Here is a 23523-nt window from a genome sequence, read left to right on the forward strand (position 1 = left end):
TTTTCAACTATGTATTCTCTAAAACATAACCATTTCTAATGATGCCATTTAACAATTGTAACAGCATAAAAACTTGAAAAAATATATATCTGGCAGTACATTAACAATATCTGTTATAACAGATACTACAATATTTTTGGTGATTTTTATACAGTTAGAAGTGGTTAACCCCCTCCCCCAAATTAAATAATAGCCTAGGGAGGAGTTCACAGACTCAAATCCCCACAGGGTTAAAAGCAGGTAACAAAATGAGTGAAGCAGACAGTGAGGACAACAGGGAGCTACAGGGATATGGCAACAGGCAACCAAAGGGCATAACAGCTACTCAGCTCCGCATACAAAGTTAGCTGTTTTGCCAGATCTGCCATTCCTAAAATAAATATAATAGTTTCAATCTGAAAGCTTTCAATGTTTGAAATACTGGCAACTAATTTAAATTTATGAACTGTGTGCAGGCCATACAATGTACATTTGTGGGAAGCATTCAGGCCCTTGAGCAGTCTAGTGTCCCCTGCATCTGACATTTTTCCATTCACTGTAATGAAAGCCTCTTGAGGAAAGCAGAGACCAACACTGGGCAGAAGGCATGCGGCACTATGTTTCAGAAAACCTTGGTTTCAGGGTAGGCACTACCATTTACTACTAGCTGGGTAACCTCTTTGAGCTTGTTTATTCATTTGTAAAATGTAGTTTCATCAACTATCATGTCTAATTCACTGAACTGTTTTGAGTAGCAAGTTAGAAAGTAGGTCAAAACACATCACTAAGTATAAAGCTCTCTATAAATACAAGTAGATGGCTGTGAGATACTAGAAAATATACACTGGTATTTGCCCCTGGTTCCTGGCACAGAGCTCCTGAAATTCCCCAAGCAACAAGAACACAAAGAGCATCTCTTGTCCTGACATTTGTTCTCTGATCCCATCCCTGACACAAGGCTCCTAAAACCCTTGTAAATTCCTAAGTGCTAAGAACACTAGGAGCATCTTTTGTTCAATGATACAATCCTGGGTGGGCTCCTGGTAAGAACTTGTCACCAGAACCACCAAGTCATGATGAGAAGCTTAGGATTTTCAGTCTTATTCCTCCATCCTCTAAAAAGGAAGAGGAGATGGAATTGGAATTAATAATCTATCATGTCTACACGAGGAAGCCACCACAAAATCCTAATAATGCAAGGTTCCGAGAGCTTCCAGGTTGGCAAACACATGCACATGAGAAGGTGACATACTCCGATTTCACAGGGACAGAAGCTCTTGCCCTTGGGGCACTCCCAGGCTTTGCCGCACGTATGTCTCCATCTGGCTCTTCGTCAGTATCCTTTACCATGTCCTTTAATAAACTGGTAAATGTAACTCTTTCCTTGAGTTCTGTGAGCTGTTCTAGCAAATTAATGAAACCTGAGGAGGAGGTCATGGGAACCTCCAATTTGTAGTCAGAGACAGAGGTTATTACAAGTAACCTGGGGACCGACTACCTGCAATTGGCATCTGAAGTAGGTGGGACCAGTCTTATGAGATTGAATCCTTAAATCTGTCTGACACTATCTCCAAGTAGACAGGATTAGAACTGAGTTAAACTGTAGTGTCTCAGCTGGTGTCACAGATAATTGCTTGGTGTAGGGGGAAAAAAAAATCTCTATACATTCGGTGACTAAAAGTAAAGTGTTTTGTGTCAGCAGTAAAGAGATACACAGGACAAAGACTAACAGGAGGCAGATTGAACTGAGTTTTTCTAATACAATGGCTTTAAAAAGAGACCTAACAGGGTGGCCTAAAAACATTTTATATCTTTATGTTCAGTGAGTTCCTCGTAAAATGGTAATACAGATTTATTTAGCTCATGAGTTTCCTCAAATACATTAAAATTTAAGATCCTTTTCAAATGTTAAGGGCCATGTAATTGCTTACTAATATTAATAAAACATTTGCCGAGTACAGCCAAATACACTAGGAGCTGTATATAGTACTTTCTAAAAAGTTGAGAATATTCTTGGCTTTCTTAAAATAATGAGCAATTTAACGTAGCTAAGTTTAGAAAAAGATATTTCAGAGTCTTAGGTTTTTTTTCCCCGTTTTAAGATGTATGTAATCTTACAATGGGTTAATAACACAGACCTGTAAGACACCCAGGTTTATCTGTTACTCATTAATAAAGCTTCTGAAAGTACTGCTTCCATTAGATGGAGGAACAGGGAGGTCAGGCCCCTGACAGGAACAGGGCAGAGTATTCAGGTCCAGGACAACTAAGGGAAAAGCAGCAGCAGTTCTCCTCGTCATCAGGAGAACTAATAATTCATCAGGGCTAATAATTCTTTCACCCATCTGCTGCTGCTAAGTCGCTTCAGTCGTGTCCGACTCTATGCGACCCCACAGATGGCAGCCCACCAAGCTCCCAAGTCCCTGGGATTCTCCAGGCAAGAACACTGGAGTGGGTTGCCATTTCCTTCTCCAATGCATGAAAGTGAAAAGTGAAAGTGAAGTCACTCAGTCGTGTCCAACTCTTAGTGAGCCCATGGACTGCAGCCCACCAGGCTCCTCCGTCCATGGGATTTCCCAGGCAAGAGTACTGGAGTGGGGTGCCATTGCCTTCTCCATTAACCCATCTACTGTTATGCAAATATGTTTGGTGGAAACTCTTGATAACTGTTGGACCATTAAAACATACATAACATGAAGGCTAAGAAAGTATCAAAATTTATGAGGAGTTGCACTAGATAAAAACTCCCTAACATACTGTTCTATGAGATTCTTCATTTTTAGCTTTCATCAAAACACAAATGACTGAGCAAACTCAACAAACCAAATCCCTTTCACCAGATGACTTGTAGATTAGTGTTGAAAGTGAGTTAAATGATGGCAACTTGAAAAGTATAAAAGGCTCCAAATTCAAGAAAAATTTTCATTTACACATAAATTTCTGGAAAGATTATGGGTGATGCTTTCCCCCACCTTGGCTTCCAAACTCTCTGAATGAGTTAACTGTAACTAAAAAAAAAATTGTGTGTAAGACTGAACTGCCTGGGAAAAAAAAAAGAATGAACTGGCTGGCCATAAAAATAATTCTCCCCACAATAACGTAAGAATTCTGCATTGTATCTCTATGAGATGGAGAGGATCACTAAACTTATCTTAGTAACTATTTCATCACATATGAACTCGAATCATTATGCTGTACACCTTAAACATACATTGCTGTATGTCGATTATATCTCAATAAAGCTGAAAAATAAAAAGAATTCTAAGGGTCAGTTTGACAGGAAACAACAAAATTCTGTAAAGCAGTTATCCTTCAATTAAAAAATAAGTAAAATTTTTAAAAAAGAAAAAAAAGAATTCTAAGGGTCATATTTGTTCACATTATGGGACAGATTAGTATCTTTTAAGAAAATCTCACTAGTATGATTTAAACATCTCTAGATAAATAAAATGCTATTTGAACCACTGGAAAAGATTCTTCAAAGCTTTAATAATAAAGTAAATTGACCAGAGACAAAAATCCAAAATTAAATTGCTACCTTTAAAGAAGAAAGGTAGAAAATAAAATGAGTTTTAGGATGCTCTTTATTTACTAACATCTTTATAAGGTTAAATCTCTTAAACTTTGCTTGTAAATAATCTAGAAATAGAGTGATTGTAGAGCAAAGTGATTTAACAATATAGACTCTGAAATCAGATTATCTGGGTTCAAATCTAGACTCTACCACTTATTGTATCTGTGAATTCAGGCAGGTCATTTAACCCTCTGTAGACTTCAGTTTTCTCACTGTAAGACAGGAGAAAATAATAATTTCAGGGTTACTGTAAGGATTAAGTGAGATAATTCATAGTTTTCTTTCTCATACCATATTAAATTTGTGATGTAGCAAAATGCAGTGAAAATAGCTAAGAAGCATGGTGTGACCCAGTTCAGTGACATTAAATGCACAATGACCTCATTATACACAGCAATGAATACTGTCACCTGGGAACTGATTCTCACGTGATAGCTATTTTTGTTCTTTAATATGATGCTATAACCTTCTAAAAAAACACACTTTAACGTATTTTTTTATAAACCATATTAATATTTTCTACATCCTAGCATTCATACAGAGAAAGCAATGGCACCCCACTCCAGTATTCTTGCCTGGAAAATCCCATGGACGGAGGAGCCTGGTGGGCTGCAGTCCATGGGGTCGCTAAGAGTTGGACATGACTGAGCGACTTCACTTTCACTTTTCACTTTCATGCATTGGAGAAGGAAATGGCAACCCACTCCAGTGTTCTTGCCTGGAGAATCCCAGGGACGGGGGAGCCCACTAGGCTGCCGTCTATGGGGTCGCACAGAGTCGGACACGACTGAAGCAACTTGGCAGCAGCAGCATTCATAGATAAGACTGCTTTACCACAGTAGATACATTAAAAACTGATCACTTAGAAAATACTTAAAATTATATATTTTAATTGGGTTCATGTGAAATTGCTTTGAGAAATTATATTTGGAAAAGAAAAAATTCTCCATCAAAAAATTTGCTTAACAATCAGGATGCCTATTTATAAGTGTCCAAGTGTCTACAGGATTAATTCTTTCTAGTTATAGATCCCACTGTCTATGGACCTGTTAATGTGATTCTCATTCTATGGACCTGTTAATCTGATTCAGGCTCAAAATATCTACTAAAGTTTTACTGTGACATGTGTGGATACACTACATGACTTTGTATTTCAGACTGACAGCAGTTACTGAGTAAACCATTCAATCTAAAATCCTTCAAACTTGTTTACTTTAGTATAATGGTAGCTTAAACCAGAAGTGAAGTGGAAGTGTTGCTCAGTTGTGTCCAACTTTTGGTGACCTCATGCAGCATGCCAGGCTCCTCTGTCCATGGAATTCTCCAGGCAAGAATACTGGAGTGGTTAGCCATTCCCTTCTCCAGGGATCTGCCTGACCCAGGGATCTAACCCAGGTCTCCTGCACTGGAGGCAGATTCTTTACCATCTGAGCCACCAGGGAAGCCCAACTTAAACCAGAACATGTGGAGGGGATAAAAAGAGTTACAACTAAAATACTTAACTGAGAAGGAAATGGAAACTAATCATTTTAAAAAACTGGCCTTCTTAGGGACTTCCCTGGCAAGCCAGCAGTTAAGACTCCAAGCTACCACTGTAGGGGGCACAGGTTTGATCCCTGGTCAGGGAACTAAGTGCGGCATGCCATGTGGTGTGGCCAAAAAGAAAAAAAAAAAATTCTTTAAAGTAACAAAACCACCCAGTGAAAAATTAACTGTGATGGGATTTTTATATTTTATATCACATAAACACATAAACTTTTAGTAATGTACACTGAGTTATAAAAATGACAGTAGTTTTTTTATACTGTCTCAGTCTGAATTATTATTTTGTGGCACTTACTCAAAACTAAACAATACAGGTTCGATGCAGGATACAGGATGCTATTTTGTGGCACTTACTCAAAACTAAACAATACAGGTTTGATGCAGGATATAGGATGCTTGGGGCTGGTGCACTGGGATGACCCAGAGGGATGGTACAGGGAGGGAGGTGGGAGAGGGGTTCAGGATGGGGAACACGTGTACACCCATGGCGGATTCATGTTTGATATATGGCAAAACCAATACAATATTGTAAAGTAATTAGCCTCCAATTAAAATAAATTAATTTAAATTAAAAAAAAAACTAAACAATAAGCTTAGACACAAAAATGTTAGAAATGTATTTATCTATTTTTGTATTGTCACCCTACACATTATAAGGAAATCTGAACACTGAACAATCATTCTTTAAAAAGCACCTACATGGGACTTCCCCCGCGGCCCAGTGGTTAAGCCTCTATGTTTCCACTGCAGAGGGCCCAGGTTCAATCCCTGCCCAGGGAATGAAGTTCCCACATACTGCTGGGTGCAGCCAAAAAGAAAAAAATAGAAAAAAAATTAAAAAAAAAACTAAAAAGCACCTACATAAAGAACATTACACATATGACATACATTTGATAGACTACTAATTAAGATAGTTTTTCTTAAGTTACCATCCCAGGTTAAAAACCACAGGATTCCCAAAGATAAGTTCACATACTTTACTTACTTCACCTGAAATTTAACTTAAATTGAAAAAAAGTAATAGCAATAAATGTAAAATTTAGGATACATTTAATTTTCACTTGAATTTAGTATTTCTTCCTACTTCTCTGTCAATATGGAGCACTAAGTAAAGCCTACTTGTTCAAAAATATTCTAATACGAACAACTTTGCTAAATCAAATTTATTTAAACACCTAGTTTTGAGGAAGCAATTATTTTTTAACCTACTTGATTTATTTATTGGACTTTCCTAGGAATTATCAGATTTAGTATCAACAAACACACAGGTAATATCATAGACAGCAGCTTCCAGATTCATTAATTTCCATATTCCATCAAATCAATTCCTGTATTATAAAGAAACCAAAGCTGTACTTCTTTTTAAAAAATACATGAATGCTATACTAGGGGTGTAACTCCTTATAAAGCAAGGCACGAATGTGGCATCAAACTTACTTTTCCAAAGAAGCCTTTGAAGAACTTCCTTTCCTGGAGGAACAGGGGGACAAGTCGAGCGCTATTATTGTATGGGCTTAATGTCCCAGGGTTTCACAGCAATAAGCACACACAGAGGGTAGGTGAAGGGCAAAGTAGGAGAAGGGGAGGAAGTGAGAGTTTTAAAGAGTTATCCATACCAGGAGTGACAGGGAAAAAGGAAGGGTGCATGAAAATGCAGGGAAACATACTGTACGGCCTAAGAATCCACAGAAAGAGAAGATATCAGAACCTGTATTCATGCAGAGCAACTAGTTACTTTAGCATTCTCTTTTGACTTTTAAAACAGATTATTCAAATTTGGCAGCAGAGAAAAAGATTATGACATACAGATTTGGTGAGATTTGCATTAAAACTTTCATAATAGTAAGTGGTAAATATATTGGTAGATGTACATTTTTCAATTTAAAATCAGTGGTTGAATATGTGGAAGTCACCAATTAAAAAACCAGTCCACACTCAAATGATCACACAGTAACATTAAAAAATGCTACACTTAAATTATAAGTGTGCAGCGAGGATCCTTGTTAAGACTTTTTCTTTTTGAGTTAAAGATGTCACTTAGAGAATTCTTACTAATGCATTAGGATTGATTTATATGTATGTATGTGCTGATCAATTCCACAGCAATCATAGGGAATTAACAGATATTTTCGATTTCAAACACGGAATAAATCATCTATAAAGAACACAAGGCCAATGCTTTCATTGGAGTTGAGAAAATGAATATATTTGAGAACCAAACCACATCTGTGAGCCACAGCTGAAATCTGAGGAATATGGTCGTATTTTCTTTTAAAATTCTATTTTAGAATAAAGAAATTTGCAGTGACAGTTATAAGTATATGTAGGTAAAAAAGAGACAAGTGTCTGTGATCCCAGCACAATTTTTTAAGCATATACAAATTTTGCAAACTGGCCACCATGTAAAGTCTGAAGAATTTATGCAAAGTAGATGAGTTCTAGTTCACCCAAGCTAGCTTAATGTTAACATTTCTTAGTTTTGGCTGAACTATACTTTAAGCCTTTGCCTTTTATAAACTGTTATTAACAGTGAACAAATGCCTAGAAAAAGACAACTATACAGAAATTTGACTCTCTTAGATAATTTATCTAAGAGGATGGTATGGCTAGATAGCATTACCAACTCAATGGACATGAATCTGAGCAAACTCGGGAGATCGTGGAAGACAGAGGTGCCTGGTATGCTGCAGTCCACAGGGTCACAAAGAGCCGGACGCGACTGAACAACAACAGATAATTTATAAATTCATTCAATATTCTCAAACACTAAATAGTTTTTTTCTCTAGGTTTTGAAAAACACAAACAGCATCAAATATTTCCACAAAATGTTTTCAATTTAAGCTAGAAATATAATAAGGAAAGTGGGTAGTTACATAGTAAGACTAAGCTTATTTCTGCTGCCAAGTTTGGTGACTCTAGCTTTGTTAGACTTTTAGGTAACCACCAGCTTTTAAAAGGTACAGGCGATGTTAAAAGATTCACCATTCTTTAAGGACAGGAAGGTACCAGAAGAAGATTCATTAATATTTAATTTAGCTCCCAGAAAAGCTCCTGTTAAACATGGAGTTTGCCTTCTTTTTATAAAAGACCTCAGATGTTAATGAAAAAAGATGACGTGCAAAATGCATCAAGACAGTTATTAGATTAGAGAATAAAACTAATTTAAAAAACAATTATGATTCTTTTACCTGCTAAAACAAGAACATATATTAAAACAAATATATCAAATAGTGAATAAAAAACCAACATATTAGAAACTGGTAGTATAATGAAACTAGTCTAAAACCAAGACAGAGTGCGAAAGACATTTACAGAGACAATGGGAAGAAAAGACATTTTAAAAGGTCCTCTTGCACCAGTATCAAGCAAGATAACCAAAGGCCCAAAACGCTTTTTATAAAATTGGTACTCCTCACTCTGCAACTATGTCATCAAGGCACTGAAAATGGGCAACAGTCCTTTCTTTCATTTATCTTATACAATCTACACCCCTAAGTGGCTAAGTAAATTATGCCACAAAGTAAATGAATTGAAAACACTGTACCTAACTTTATGAATATAATGTAAAAAAAAATTAAACATATCTAGTCTCTGAGAAGTATTTGTTTAATTATATCTTTTCCTTTGAGAATATAAAGTATGTTGATAACTTCTAATTGAAGTTAAAGTAATCCTAAATTTTAACAAATCACTTGGAAGGAAAATAAAAAAACTGTACTTGCAAATTATCCTGCTACTTCAATCTCCCACAAATTTAAAAAACACTAGAACATTACATTTTTAGTTCAACAATGATTTGAGTGATAGGTTTAAGATGTTTGTTTTCCTATTTAACTGGTACATTTGAGCTACATAATTCTTTATATTTTAAAACTTTTTGGCATTCAAACTTGTTCCAGATATGCTATTTCTTCTTCAGTCTGTAGATTTGTACATTTTTATGTTTGCTTCCATTTATTTGAAACTCTAAGAGGAGTATTTATCATCTATGAAAATAAACACATCTCCCAGACACAGCTTTTGGCACAATATAAGCATCTGGCACAGTAGATTACAGATGTTTGTTAGATAAATGTTTGGTAAAAGGAGGAAAAAAGGCATCTAGAAATTTGTGTAGTAAAAATATGAAAAGACAAAAATCATGTATTTTTGCAGACTAACATGATATGATCTGAGGATGAACAACATCTGAAGACTTCCAACTTTCTGCAACCGTTTCCATATAGCATTAGAAAGGGTATTAGTAGAAGGGGAAGTTTCACTGAGTATTAACAAATGGGAAACTGACACAGAGAGCTCAGCCTGGTGCTCTGTGACAACCTAGAGCGTTCAAGGAAGAGGGGATATATATATATTTATGGCTGATTCACGTTCCTATACAGAAGAAACCAACACAACTTTGTAAAGCAATCATCCTTCAATTAAAAATCTTTAAAAGTATTCTTAATCTTATTCTCTTAGTGAACTTAGAATTATTTTGTTAAATAAGAGACTGAATTTAAGTTTCTTTGAAAACTGTATTATCTGCGGCTGCATTTAACTCGGGACCATATTTAGGTGGACATGGCAAGTCTATAAAACTATGAAGTTCCTTTAACATTAATGATGATTAAATGAAGAGCACAGATAAGACTAAGAAGGTATTCAAACATTTAAGAATTTAAATAACCAAAATCTGAGGTAAAGGGTATGTATATCTGTATATTGTTCTGGGTTATTTTTTTTTATGTTTTTTGCATACCATAATCAGTTATTTTTCTCCTCCTTTCCTTTCTATAATAGATTTAGACATTTGCTGGAAAACACAATCCACTTCGATGAGTTGGTTGCTTCCTTGATTTCATATCTTTTATAATGAGCAATTATATATAAGAGGTCATATAAAATACACCAAGAAGCGGAAAAGTTTTGATTAAGCAAATTGAGGGGGAAAAAAAAGCACTCATTCATTAGTAGCCAAATTGTGGCAGCCTAGCATATCAGCAAACCCAAAGCAACAAGTATTTAATGCTGCTGGGGCAAGGGCATGCAGAAGTAATGCTTAAAGCTTTCACAGCAAAGGCAGAAAAGGCCACACATTGGAGAAAAGGAAGGTTGTAAAAAGGGCTGTCAGAATCCAAAAAACATTCTTCAAACCTATCCAAACTTCAAAACTATTAACACCTTAATCTGAACCTTTATGAACTCTGAACTCCTTTTATTAAACACACAGGCATATGCCTGGGATGTATTCTATGGCGTAACAGGCAAAATAGACATTATTGATCCTTGAAAAGGACTCTCCACTTCAAATATGCTGAAGTTTGTGCAAAAGGCAGGGAAATACTAATGTTAGAGGAGTACAGAGAAGGAAACTGGGGGATAGCAGTAATGATAGGAAGTCTCCCCAAAATAAACCTCACCGGCCATTAACAGATATCTCTATTTTATACTTTTTTTTTTTTCCTGGAAAGCTGTTTCCTACAGATTTAAAATTACTAATTTATAACCCAGTTATCACAGTTAGGTTAAGTGACTGAAATAGTTTTACCCTGGTTTTAGAATATTAGTTATCTATAAGAGTTCATACCACTAGTTTAACATGGGTTCTGAATTAAAACTATCTTTTAGATAATGTCTGGCCTACACTGAAGCAGCTGGTCATTAAAACTTACATCTTTGGATGGACAACGTGAAATGCTCTTTATTAATGAGCACACATCTTTTGCCTTAGAAGAAACACTGTTCTTACTGGACAATGAATCACTGAAATTTACTGAGCAAAATCTTTTGAGAAAGTGTTTATAGCATACAGATCAACACTGGCAACCATCAAATACATACAGCTTTCAGTCTTTTTACAGCATCTTCACAGATGTGCATTCCTCTTGATTCATCAACTTCTACATGCCCAAGGTACTGTAGAAAGAAGATAAGAGTTAGGGATATTGCTGTGTTTACTAAGTAGCTACTATATGGTAGGCATTATGTGGTAGAAAATTGAATACTAAAATTCCACTCAAGAAACTCATAGCATTACACAACAGTTAAGATAATGTGACTTTACTTATTCTCGTGTCCTCATATGAATGAGATTTAGAATAAAGGTCTCAAAGAGTTGTTAAAGGGGAGTAGGTGAAAAAGAACATGATAAGGAAAGGTAAATGTCAGGTAAACATTCAGGTAAATGTTACCTGAATCTAGTGAATCTGAGGCATAAAAGCTTGTGCTAGACACTGTTTATCTCTAGACATAAAAAATAATCCTAAAACAAAGCATGTGTGTGTGTATATACTGAAAAGGTACAAAGGAAACAACAGCTATTCAAGGCCTGAAGAGATCACATACTCTTTTTATGGGAAGCACATAATAAGAGGGCTGAAAACTAAAAGTTTAAGACAGTACATTTGAGCTTTAAAATATGTATAGAACTTGAAGAAGCCATATGGGAAAGGCTGGAAAACTATTTTAGGCAGGGAGAATTAAACAAAAGCTATAGGTGTGGAATAGAATAATAATTACATCAGCAAGTATTCCTCATCTGGCAAGAATATGAGGTATATGCAGCTATGAAACTTGAATACTGAAATGAGTCTGTACTGAACCCCAGAGACAATGGAGAGCTAAAAAGCGCCTTTTTTTGCAAGGCAGTATTATTATTCAAATTATATCTTAGTATGGGAATAGTCTTGGGTTAAAAAGTACAATGGATGATGGCAATATCACAAGTGCTCTTTTAAAAGGAGATTTAGAGTCTGGTTCTGGTAAGATGGGAGTAGACATGTCTTACCCTGTCCTGGCTTCCCAGGTGGCACTAGTGGTAAAGAACCCTCTGTCAATGAAGGAGAGACTTCACTGTCAATCCCTGAGTTGGGAAGATCCCCTGGAGAAGGAAATGGAAGCCCACTCCAGTATTCTTGCCTGGAGAATCCCATGGATAGAGGAGCCTGGTGGGCTACAGTCTATAGGGCTGCACAGAGTTGGACATGACTGAAGTGACTTAGCAGAGCATGGCATCCTGTCCAACGCTCTGAATGAAATCATAAAACCAGAATAGAATGCATGGAGCACCTATCTGAGATCTCTGTAAAGAGTGTAAGATAAATCAGAGAACATCAGAATTCAAGGTATTTCTGAATTGGCAGAGAGTTTACCTTCCATGCCCCTCCCCCCTCCTTTGGTCCCTCCAGCTTGAACTTAACACAGCCAGATATCCAAAAGGGAGTGCTATGGCACAGTCAGAACTCTGGGAAAAGCACTCTATCTCTGGCTCAAGGACCAGGTATGTGAATACCTTATCCTCAAAAAGTATAGGGATCCCCATCCCTTTATTTATTTATTTTTGTTCTTTCACACCCCAATCCCCAGGAAACCCTGTGGTGGTGTCAGTGGGAGCAGCAAGGGAAACCTGCAAGAGCCACGCACCTCTCACAGACTGTGATTCCAGAAAGGTGGCGTCAACACCCCCAATCCCGACTTCTGCTTTCTTACCCTCTCCCTGAATCTCCCACCATCTGGCCCTGGATGAAGGTGAAACAGTAGCAATTCATGGGCACAATAACTAGTGCCCTAGGGAACACATGCATAGAGAGTTTAAGTAACTTGCTCAAAACCATTCAGCCAGTGAATGCTCAAACCCAAGCAGCCTGACCCACAATAGTCTTACAATGCTCATATATTGAATTTTTCATTTTTATTCCCATCTTTCCAATACTGACTGAATGCATAAAACCTACATAATTAAAATCAATTTAGGAAACTGCTAGACTTTAGGTAACAAAATACCTGAGGTATCAATCATAAAGATCATAAACTAAGGGCAAAATACTTAAAATATCTAAATAATTGTAACTGCTGTAATTTTGAATAAATGTAAAACAGCAAGATTCACTTTTAAGTGAATCAAATAATATATTCAGTTATATATATTTTATATATTCATCCTCATTCTTTTTTATTATAGATTATTACAAGATATTGAATATAGCTCCCTGTGCTATAAGTAGGTCCTTATTGGTTATCTATTTTATATACAGTAGTGTGCATCTGTTAGTCCAACTCCTGATTTATCCCTTCCTTCCCCTTTCCCATTTAGTAACTGTAAGTACATTTTTTACGTCTGTTGAGTTTGTTTCTGTTTTGCAAGTTCATTTGTATCATCTTTTTTAGATTCCACATATAAGAGACATCATACATTTGTCTTTCCCTACTCTGACTTCTTCACTTAGTATAATAATCTCTAGGTCCACTCATGTTGCTGCAAATGACATTATTTCATTCTTTCTTATGGCTGAGTGATATTCCATTGTGTGTGTGTATATATACCACATCTCCTTTATCCACTCATCTGTTGATGGATACTTAGGTTGCTTCCATGTCTTGACTATTGTAAACAGAGCTGCTATGAACACTGGTGCATGTATCTTTTGTGTGTATGTGTGTGCATGTTTATGTTTTGGCTGCACCACACAGCTTGTGGGATCTTCGTTCCTCAACCAGGGATGGAACTAAGTGGAAGCGTGCAGTCTTAACCGCTGGACTGCCATAGAGGTACCTGCATATATCTTCTGGAATTATAATTTTCCTCAGATATAAGCCCAGGAGTGTGATCGCTGGATCATATGGTAATTTTATTTTTAGTTAGTTTTTTTTTTTTTTTTAAGGAAACTCCATACTTCCTTCCATATTTAAGGAAATACCATACTTCCATTGTGGCTGTACCAATTTATAATACCACCAATAGTGTAGGAGGGTTCCCTTTTCTCCAAACCCTTGTCAGCATTTATTATTTGTAGGCTTTTTGATAATGGCCCTTCTGACTGCTGTGAAGGGATACCTCTTTGTAATTCTGATTTGCATTTCTCTAATAATCAGCAATGTTGAGCATCTTTTAATGTGCCTGTTGGCCATCTGTATGTCTTCTTTGAAGTAATGTCTATTTAGGTCTTCTAGTCACCCTCTGACTGGGTTGTTTGTTTTTTGATATTACACTGTATGAAATGCTTATATATTGTGGAAATTAAGCCCCCATTGGTCATATCATTTGCAAGTATTTTCTGCCAGTCCACAGGTTGTCTTTTGTCTATGGCCTCCTTAGCTGTACCAAAGTTTCTAAGTTTGATTAAGTCCCATTTGTTTACTTTTGTTTTTATTTCTTTTGCACTGGGAGACTGATCTAAGAGAATATCGCTAGGATTTATGTCAGAGAATGTCTTGTTTATGTTCTCTTCTAGGAGTTTTATGGTTCTCATGTCTAATATTAAGTCTTTAGGACATTTTGAGTTTGAGTTATTTTTGTGTGTGGTGTGAGGGAGTGTTTTAACTTCACTGATTTATATGTGGCTGTCCAGCTTTCCTAACACCACTTCCTGAAAAGACTGTCTTTTCTCCAATGTATATTCTTGCCTCCTTTGTCAAAGATTAATTGACCATAGGTGTACGCATTTATTTCTGGGTTCTCTATTCTGTTCCACTGATCCATATGTCTGATCCATTTTACGCTGATCCACTGATCCATTTTATGCCAATACCATGTTGTTTTAACTACTGTTAAACAACTATTACTACTGTAGCTTTGTAGTACTGTCTGAAGTTGGGAGGGGGGTCATGGTTAATGCCTCCAGCTTTGTTCTTTTTCCTCAGGATTGCCTTGGCAATTCTGGGTCTTCTCTGGTTCCACATAAGTTTTAGGAGTATGTGTTCCACTTCTGTTAAAAATGTCATAGGTAATTTGATAGGAATTGCATCAAAATTTGTAGACTGCTTTGGGTAGTATGACCATTTTAACAATATTAATTCTTCCAACCCAAGAGCATGGGATATCATTTTATTTCTTGGAACTGTCTTCAATTTCCTTTATCCATGTTTTACTGTTCTCAGCATGTAAGTCTTTCACCTCTTTGGTCAGGTTTACTCCCAGGTATTTTATCTTTTTTGATGCTATTTTAAGCAGGATTCTTTTTTTTTTTTAACTTGTTCTTTCTGCTATTTCACCGTTAGTGTAAAGAAATGGAACAGATTTCTGTATGTTAATATTGCATCCTGCACCTTGCTGAACTCATTTATCAGTTCTAAAAGTTTCTGTGTGGACTTTTTAGGGTTTTCTATATAAAGCATCATGTCATCTGCATATGATGACTATTAACCTCTTCCCTTCCAATTTGGAAAAATGAATACAGAATTTCAAAGTGTTTCCAAAAGATTTTATTCTATCATCTTTATCAACTCAACTGGTCACATACAGGTATTTATGACAAGGGGGCGGGGAGAGGGGGAAAGGAGGGAAGACTTGATGAAAAGACTTGGTAAAAAGAAGAAAATAAAAGTATCTCACATGTACTGACTCAGTCACATAATCTATTTTAGAAATGTGGAGATGGAAATCAGCCTTCTGTCTATTAGAAAAACATGCCAATTGAAAAAAACATTATTAAAAATGTCTCTTTTCCTCTCTGAGACACTACCTCACAGAAGAACTGCAGCTGATTTATGCTTTAATGGCTAAAATATTTGACACTGCGACTTCTTTGTCTGTATGCCTTTTCCAAACTCCCTCTGAGTCAAGGACTTTTATTCACAAAAATGTAGCTTAGAAAAACTAGTGTGTAGAATTTCATTCTTGGATGAATTACGTCATTTTTCGTTTTCTTGAAAAAAAAAAAAATTTAAAAGTAAATTATCCCTCTGCTTTCATACTGTTATCCATGAGAATTGTAGAGCTCTGATGTGAGAGACTACATAGTCAGCAGTTCTCAACATTAACAAACAGTGACAGTCATTAATTTATAAGAAGCTATAAGGCACATTATCACATACACATAGCCTATGTTATAGGCAAATAAAGAATGCAGATGTGCACAACATACATCAAACCTTGTTCAGGGGCTTTAATCAAAAAGAAGTAGCTAAATTAAAATGGACTATTTTTTATGTATAAATTTGGAGCACAATTACATTTGAACAATTGATCTAAACTAAGTATATATGGGAACTCCCCAGCATACCAGTGGTTGGGACTCCATGCTTTTACTGCTGAGCTGGGGTTCAATCCCCAGTCGCAGAACTAAGATCCTACAAGTCACTCAGCACAACCAAAAAAAAAAGAAAAAACTAAACTAAGCATATGGGTTAAATCTAATCACTTAAATTTAAAGCTTAAAATAGATTAAAATGATTGAACATTAAGTTTTACAGTGTGAAGCAGCTTTGAAATGAAACACTGAGTATGCAGAAGACTGTCACACTCAAGCTGTAAAATTGTAAGCAACAGAAAATATTTCATCTCCTGGGATAAATAGAATTTTTACAGCTAAGAGAAGTTGGTATGACCAATACATAAGTCCTCAGGCACCAAACATCTATCAAAAACTTGACTCCTTTTCAAGAGAAGATATTTAACTTGCAGTGTTTCAAAGAAAAATTAACTAAGGAAAACACCCAAGAAATTCAGATTAAAAACTTCAACATTCAGTTGTTATCTAACCAATAACGCCAAGAGCAGCAGCAAATATTTATCGTGTACTCACTATGTGCTCGGAGAAGGCGATGGCACCCTACTCCAGTACTCTTGCCTAGAAAATCCCATGGACGGAGGAGCCTGGTAGGCTGCAGTCCATGGGGTCGCTAACAGTCGGACACGACTGAGCGACTTCACTTTCACTTTTCACTTTCATGCATTGGAGAAGGAAATGGCAACCCACTCCAGTGTTCTTGCCTGGAGAATCCCTGGGACGGGAAGCCTGGTGGACTGCCGTCTATGGGGTCGCACAGAGTCGGACACGACTGAAGCGACTTAGCAGCAGCAGCAGCACTATGTGCTAGTGGTGTGTTTTTCATATAATGTATCTACTCATTTAATTTTCACGTGTGCTAAGTCACTTCAGTCCTGTCCGACTCTTTACTACCCCATGGACTGTATCCCATCAGGTTCCTCTGTCCATGGGATTCTCCGGCAAGAATACCGGAGTGGATTGCTGTGACCTCCTTCAGGGGATCTTCCCGACCCAGGGATTGAACCCACGTCTCTTACATCTCCTGCATTGGCAGGCGGGTTCTTTACCACGAGCACTACCTGGGAAGCCCTAACTTAATTTTCATAACCTATACTAACTCAAGTTCTCATTTTATAGATGAAAAAACTGAGGCACAGAGAGGTTAAGTAATTTCTTTTTAAATTTTTTAATTGACATATAGTTGATTTAAACTGTTTCAGGTGCAGTACAAAGTGATTCAATTTACACACACACACACACACACACACACACACACACACACACACATATGGGGGCTTCCTGGCCTCCCAGCTTCCCAGGTGACACTAATGGTAAAGAATCCGCCTGCCAATAGAGGTTAGATGTAAGAGATGCCGGTTTGATCCCTGGGTCAGCAAGATCCCCAGGAAGAGGGCATGGCAACCCACTCTAGTATTCTTGCCTGGAGAAGCCCATAGAGCCTGGCAGGCTGCAGTCCATGGGGTCACACAGAGTCGGACACAACTGAAGTGACTTAGTGCGTGCACGTGCACGCATACACATCACACACACATAGACTCTTTTTCAGATTCTTCTCCCTCATAGGTTATTACAAAATACTTAGTATAGTTCTCTGTGCTATACAGCAGGTCCTTGTTGGTTAACTTTTTTATATTAATATATAGTAGTGTATATATGTCAATCCCAAACTCCTAATTTATCCTGGACCCACTTTCCCCTTTGGTAACTGTAAATCTGTTACCTATATCTGTGCTTCTACTTCTGTTTGATACATAAGTTCATTAAAAAAAAAATTTGTTTTTAAAGATTCCATATATAAGCAATATAATGTTATTTGTCTTTTTCTTTCTGGCTTACTTTACTTAGTGTGATAATCTCCAGGTCCATCCATGTTGCTGCCAATGGCTTTATTTCATTCTTTATTTATGGCTGTGCTGGGTCTTCATTGCTGTGCACGGGCTTTCTTCAGTTGCAGTGAGTGGGTGCTACTCTTCACTGAAGTGCAAAGGCTTCTCATCACAGTGGCTTCTCTTGCTGAGGAACACAGGCTCCATGCTTGCAGGCTTCAGATGTTACAGCCCATAGGCTTCAGAAGTTGTGGCATACAGGCTGAGTTGCTCCAAGGCATTTGGGCTCTTCCTGGATCAGGGATTGAACCTGTGCCTCCTACACTGGCAGGCGGATTCTTATCCATTATGTCAACAGGTAATTTCTCTTTCTTTCTTTCTTTTTAATTTGGCTGCACCAGGTCTTACTTGCAGCACATGAACTCTTATTTGTGGCACGTGGGATCTAGTTCCTTGACAAGGGATCAAACCTAGGCCCCTTGCATTGGGAATGTGGAGTCTTAGCCAATGGGCCAACCAGGGAAGTCCCTATTTCATTCTTTTTTATGGCTAATATTCCATTGTATACACATACCACATCTTCTTTATCCATTCATCAAAGGGTAAGTAATTTTTAAGAGAGATCACACAATTAATAATAACTGGCATAGATCAAACACAAATTCAGGTAGTTTGGCTTAAAAATGTACACTTTTACAAAAGCCTAGATGCCTCTCCAGGATTTTATAACAGAGCCACTGAAGCACAGGAAGCAGGAAAGTGACATAACTATATTTACAATTTAGAAAGATCACTACTGCTGCTGCTGCTGCTAAGTCGCTTCAGTCATGTCCGACTCTGTGCGACCCCATAGACGGCAGCCCACCAGGCTCCCCCGTCCCTACTATGCACTAAGACAATAGTTTGGAAGGAAAACAAGATCAAAAGCAAAAAAAAAAAAAAAGGTCAAGAGCTCTTATAATGGTCTGAGGGAGAAAACAAAGATGAGGACTTGATTAAAGCAGTGGCAGCAGGAAAAAATAACACAAAATGAGAGGACAGTGAAGATCATATACGATATAGTGACTGTGGCTGACATTGTTAGCTGCTTACATGACAGTCATCCTTTCAACTGGTTTCCCTGCAAGAAGAGCTTGCCTCCTTGGTACAAGCTGAAAATACCAAATATTTGTTTTCTTGACTTTCAACTATAGATTTGACTTGATTCCATCTTAGCCAATGGAAAGTAATGGGAAGTCTCCATGTATCTGTCTGTAAAGAGCCGTCCCATTCTGATACAAAATGCATTTGTTCCCTTGGTCTTTACCGTTTGATAATAATGAGCGAGGACATAATTCTGTTTATTAACAGTATCTTTTTTTAATTAGCAGATAGAGTTGTAAGACAAGCTTTGAAACCTACTTTAATTACTGTTCTAATATTATTACACTTTCATAGGCACTAGTATATTTAAAAACACATGGCAGAGATCAAACCAGCTGGAGCTTCATTTGACTAATGTCTAGTAACTGCATTTCTATTTCGAGTAATTGCATAGTCTGTATTGCTTGTTCTCTAGAGTAGCTATGCCAGTCTTCAAAATCTAATTCTATAATCTCTCTCTCCACTCTTCTACACATGCCTTCACTTTTTATTTCTTTGAGAAAATATATCTTTAGAATAGAATCTCATCAATTTCGGGCCACCAACACCATAAATTAAAGTGCATTTGCCCTGTTTTCCACCTTTGCTACTATTATAGAAGCAGCATCCTTCCTCCACTCTAGAACTAATCCACTCTCTCCATGCTTCTTTGTGGAGACCTTTATGCTCAGGTCTCTACTATTTTAAAAACAAAATTCAACACAAAATCAAGCCACTGGTGATTTACACACTTTAAATCAGTAAACTTCACTTTATGCAAATTATATCTAATAAATCTGTTTTTAAAAAATCAAAACAAAATATACACATAGTTTTTCAACTTCACACTCCTTTTGTTACTCTGCCTTTCTAGTCTCCTTTGAAGACACATTTCCTGAAAAACAAAATTTAACTGCCTTACTGAGGTATAACTGACATACAACAAAATACACACTTTTAAAGTACACAATCTGCTGAGTTTTTTTTTTGTTTTTTTTTTTTGTTTGTTTGTTTTTTCCTTTAGGATTGATTTGTTTTTGTTTTTTTTTTTTAATCTTCCAATTTTATTTTATTTTTAAACTTTACATAATTGTATTAGTTTTGCTCTGCTGAGTTTTTTCATCAAATATATAACTGAGAAACCATCATCACAATCAGCCATTATCACCAAAAGTCTTCTTCTACCTCTTGCAATACTTCCCCCCCTTTAACCCTTCTCCCATCACATAAACTTGTCTGACAAACTTCTGGGATTAGTAATCTCTAGATTTGTTATCTCCTTATTTTGCATCCGTCCACTCAACATAGATTCCATCCCCATGACTCCACTCTAAATCACCAACACCTTCAAACATTTAATCTAATGAAGTTTCATTTCTTACTTGATTTCTTTACAGCATTTTTCTTCCTTGAAAATCTTGGTGTCTGAGACTACATTATCCTGGTTTCTCGTCTCTCTGGCTACTCATTCTTATTTTCCTTTGAAGATACTCATTTATACTGCCTGTCCTTTCTATATTTGTCCCAGGCCACCTTCTCTTCTCACTTAGGCAATCTCACTGACACATGATTCTAATGATGATTTATATATAGCTATATATATATTATTTGAGGATTCCATTTCCAAACTCACCTACTCACTAAAATTTGTAACCTCAAAATCAAAGCTCATGGTGCTTTTGGTCAGTGGGGATATGCACGTGCAACTCTCATATGTACCTCAAAAGCAACTCATCTCTATCCCCAAATATGGTCTCCCTCAGTGAGCATGCCCACCACCCTACTAGCTGCCTATATGGGAAACTTTTCATACCAATCCAATACTAGTTTAGAATTCATGGTTTCTAAGGCAAGCCCAGATATCATTTGCCCAGTATGACTGAGAAAATGCATCTATCTCTAGGTTATAGGGGAAAAAATTTCAGGTTTTGATTCTACCCTAGGTCACCTGCATGTAAGTGTGTGGGATAGGGTGGGATGGGATGGGTTGGAAGGAAGGCAGGTTAAGGGAGGCACACACAGCAGAGAAGATGAACATCTTGAAAGGATTTCAAAAGACCATTTGGAAAAGACCAAACAAAAACACTCTAAATAAGCTGCCCTAGATATTGTATATGCATGTTAAGTTGCTTCAGTCGTGTAAGACTCTCTGTGACCTTAAGGACCGTAACCTGCCAGGCTCCTCTGTCCATGGGATTTCCCAGGCAAGAATACTGGAGAAGGTTGGCATTTCCTCCTCCAGGGGGTCTTCCCAACCCAAGGATTGAACCCACGTCTCTTATGTCTCCTGCACTGGCAGTCAGGTTATTTACCACTAGCACCACTTGGGAAGTCCTTCTAAGATATAAATTTTATATCTTCTGTGCTTACCTCTAAAATACATCCCAACCAGCAATTTCTTACCACAAATGAGAACTACACAGAAAGATACTGAGCCTATTTATCTTACATAAAATACTTTAAAGCTAATGTATTTTGTAGCCAATTAAAAGTGCTTCAATTAACTTTACTATAATTATTTTAACCTCTCAGAATCCTATGAATGAGGTTTAAATATATATATATGTGCTAATTATAAATATGATACATATTCATGATAAAAAAAAAATGCCACGAATTCCAAAGGACATATATTCAAAAGTGAACAAATCACCAATTCTTTACTATCAGAGTTTGGAATTACCTGTGTTGTCTTTTTACAGATATTTCTTACATATATGTGAGCATATACATATTTTCTTTTCTTAAAATTAATTATTTATTTATTTTTGGCTGCACTGGGTTTTAGTTGCAGCACGTGGGTTCTCTAGTTGTGGCAAATGGTCTTAGTTACCCCATGGCATGTGGGATCCTCGTTACTCAACCAGTGATCCAACCCACATCCCCCGCATTGGAAGGTGGATTCTTAACCACTGGACCACCAGGAAGTTTTAATTTTTTTTCTGTTTAACTATAAATAGAATCATTCCATATAAACTGTTCTGTACCTTGCCTTTATCACTTAATGATACCCTAAAATATTCTGCATAAGCACATGCAGAGAACTTTCTTTCAGTATTTCCTTCCAAGGAGCAAGCATCTTTTAATTTTATGGCTGCAGTCACCATCTGCAGTGATTTTGGAGCCCCCAAAATAAAGTCTCTCACTGTTTCCCCATCTATTTGCCATGAAGTGATGGGATGCCATGATTTTTGTTCCCTGAATGTTGAGTTTTAAGCCAACTTTTTCACTCTCCTCTTTCACTTTCATCAAGAGGCTCTTTAGTTCTTCTTCACTTTCTGCCATAAGGGTGGTATCATCTGCCTATTGATATTTCTCCCGGCAAACTTGATTCCAGCTTGTGCCTCATCCATCCCTGCATTTCACATGATATATTCTGCATATAAGTTAAATAAGCAGGGTGACAATATACATCCTTGATGTATTCCTTTTCTGCTTTGGAACCAGTCTGTTGTTTCACATCCAGTTCTAACTGTTGCTTCTTGACTTGCATACAGATTTCTCAGGAGGCAGGTAAGGTGGTTTGATATTCCCATCGGTTGAAGAATTTTCCAGTTGTGATTCACACAAAGGCTTTGGAGTAATCAATAAAGCAGAAGTAGATGTTTTTCTGGAACTCTCCTGCTTTTTCGATGATCCAATGGATGTTGGCAATTTGATCTCTGGTTCCTCTGCCTTTTCTAAATCTGTTTAATAGCCATGTCAAAAAGTCTACAAATAATAAATGCTGGAAAGGGCACCAAGAAAAAGGAACCACCTTACACTGTTACTGGGAATGTAAACTGGTGCAGCCACTAAGGAGAACAGTATGGAGGTTTCTTAAAAAACTAGAATCAGAGCTACCACGTGATCCTGCAATTCCACTCCTAGGCATATATAAGGAGAAAACTATAATTCAAAAAGATACACACACCTTAATGTTCATAGCAGCACTATTTACAATAGCCAAGACATAGAAATAACCCAAGTGTCCATCGACAGGTGAATGGATAAAGAAGATGTGATATATACACAATATGGACTATTACTCAGCCATAAGTTAGCGTTACCAAAGGGGAAAGGGGAAGGCGGGGAGAGTTAGGAGTTTGGAATCAAAATACGTACACTACTATATATAAAATACATAACAACAAGGACCTACTGTATATATAGCACAAGGAACTATATTCAGCATCTTGTAATAACCTATAATAGAAGAGAATGTAAACAAAGAATGCATAGCTGAATCACTTAGATGTACACTTGAAACCAACATAACATTGTATATCAGGTATATTTCAAAAAAACTTTTTGAAAAGAGAAAAAAAGTAAATAAAAAGCACTTATCTCAGTCTGTAATCATGTATTAGTAACACAGATATCAAATTAAAAGTCTCTCCCCCATAAGGAGACTATAAACGCCACAGAGCGAGAACTGTGTCTTATTTGCTTACCACTTAACATCTGTCTGGCACATAGCAGGAGTTCAAAAAAATTTATAAATAT

At 36.9% G+C, this 23523-nt stretch overlaps 1 protein-coding gene across 14 annotated transcripts in view; it reads right to left on the reverse strand.

The window, feature by feature from the left end:
• NUMB (NUMB endocytic adaptor protein) overlaps nucleotides 1-23523 on the reverse strand; it is a 159104-nt gene that overhangs the window by 29307 nt on the left and 106274 nt on the right. For 10 of the 14 annotated variants that reach the window (XM_061429368.1, XM_061429367.1, XM_061429371.1 and 7 more), the window contains 2 exons: nucleotides 10923-10997; nucleotides 6536-6568 (listed from right to left, as the gene is read on the reverse strand). In XM_061429368.1, the coding sequence (XP_061285352.1) occupies nucleotides 6536-6568; nucleotides 10923-10997 (108 nt within the window). Of the gene's footprint in view, nucleotides 1-6535; nucleotides 6569-10922; nucleotides 10998-23523 lie in introns of those variants that run through there. The other 4 variants (XM_061429366.1, XM_061429365.1, XM_061429372.1 and 1 more) reach the window with 2 other exon arrangements.

The sequence above is a fragment of the Bos javanicus genome, chromosome 10 (genome assembly GCF_032452875.1).
Source record: "Bos javanicus breed banteng chromosome 10, ARS-OSU_banteng_1.0, whole genome shotgun sequence".
Classification (NCBI taxonomy): Eukaryota; Metazoa; Chordata; class Mammalia; order Artiodactyla; family Bovidae; genus Bos; species Bos javanicus.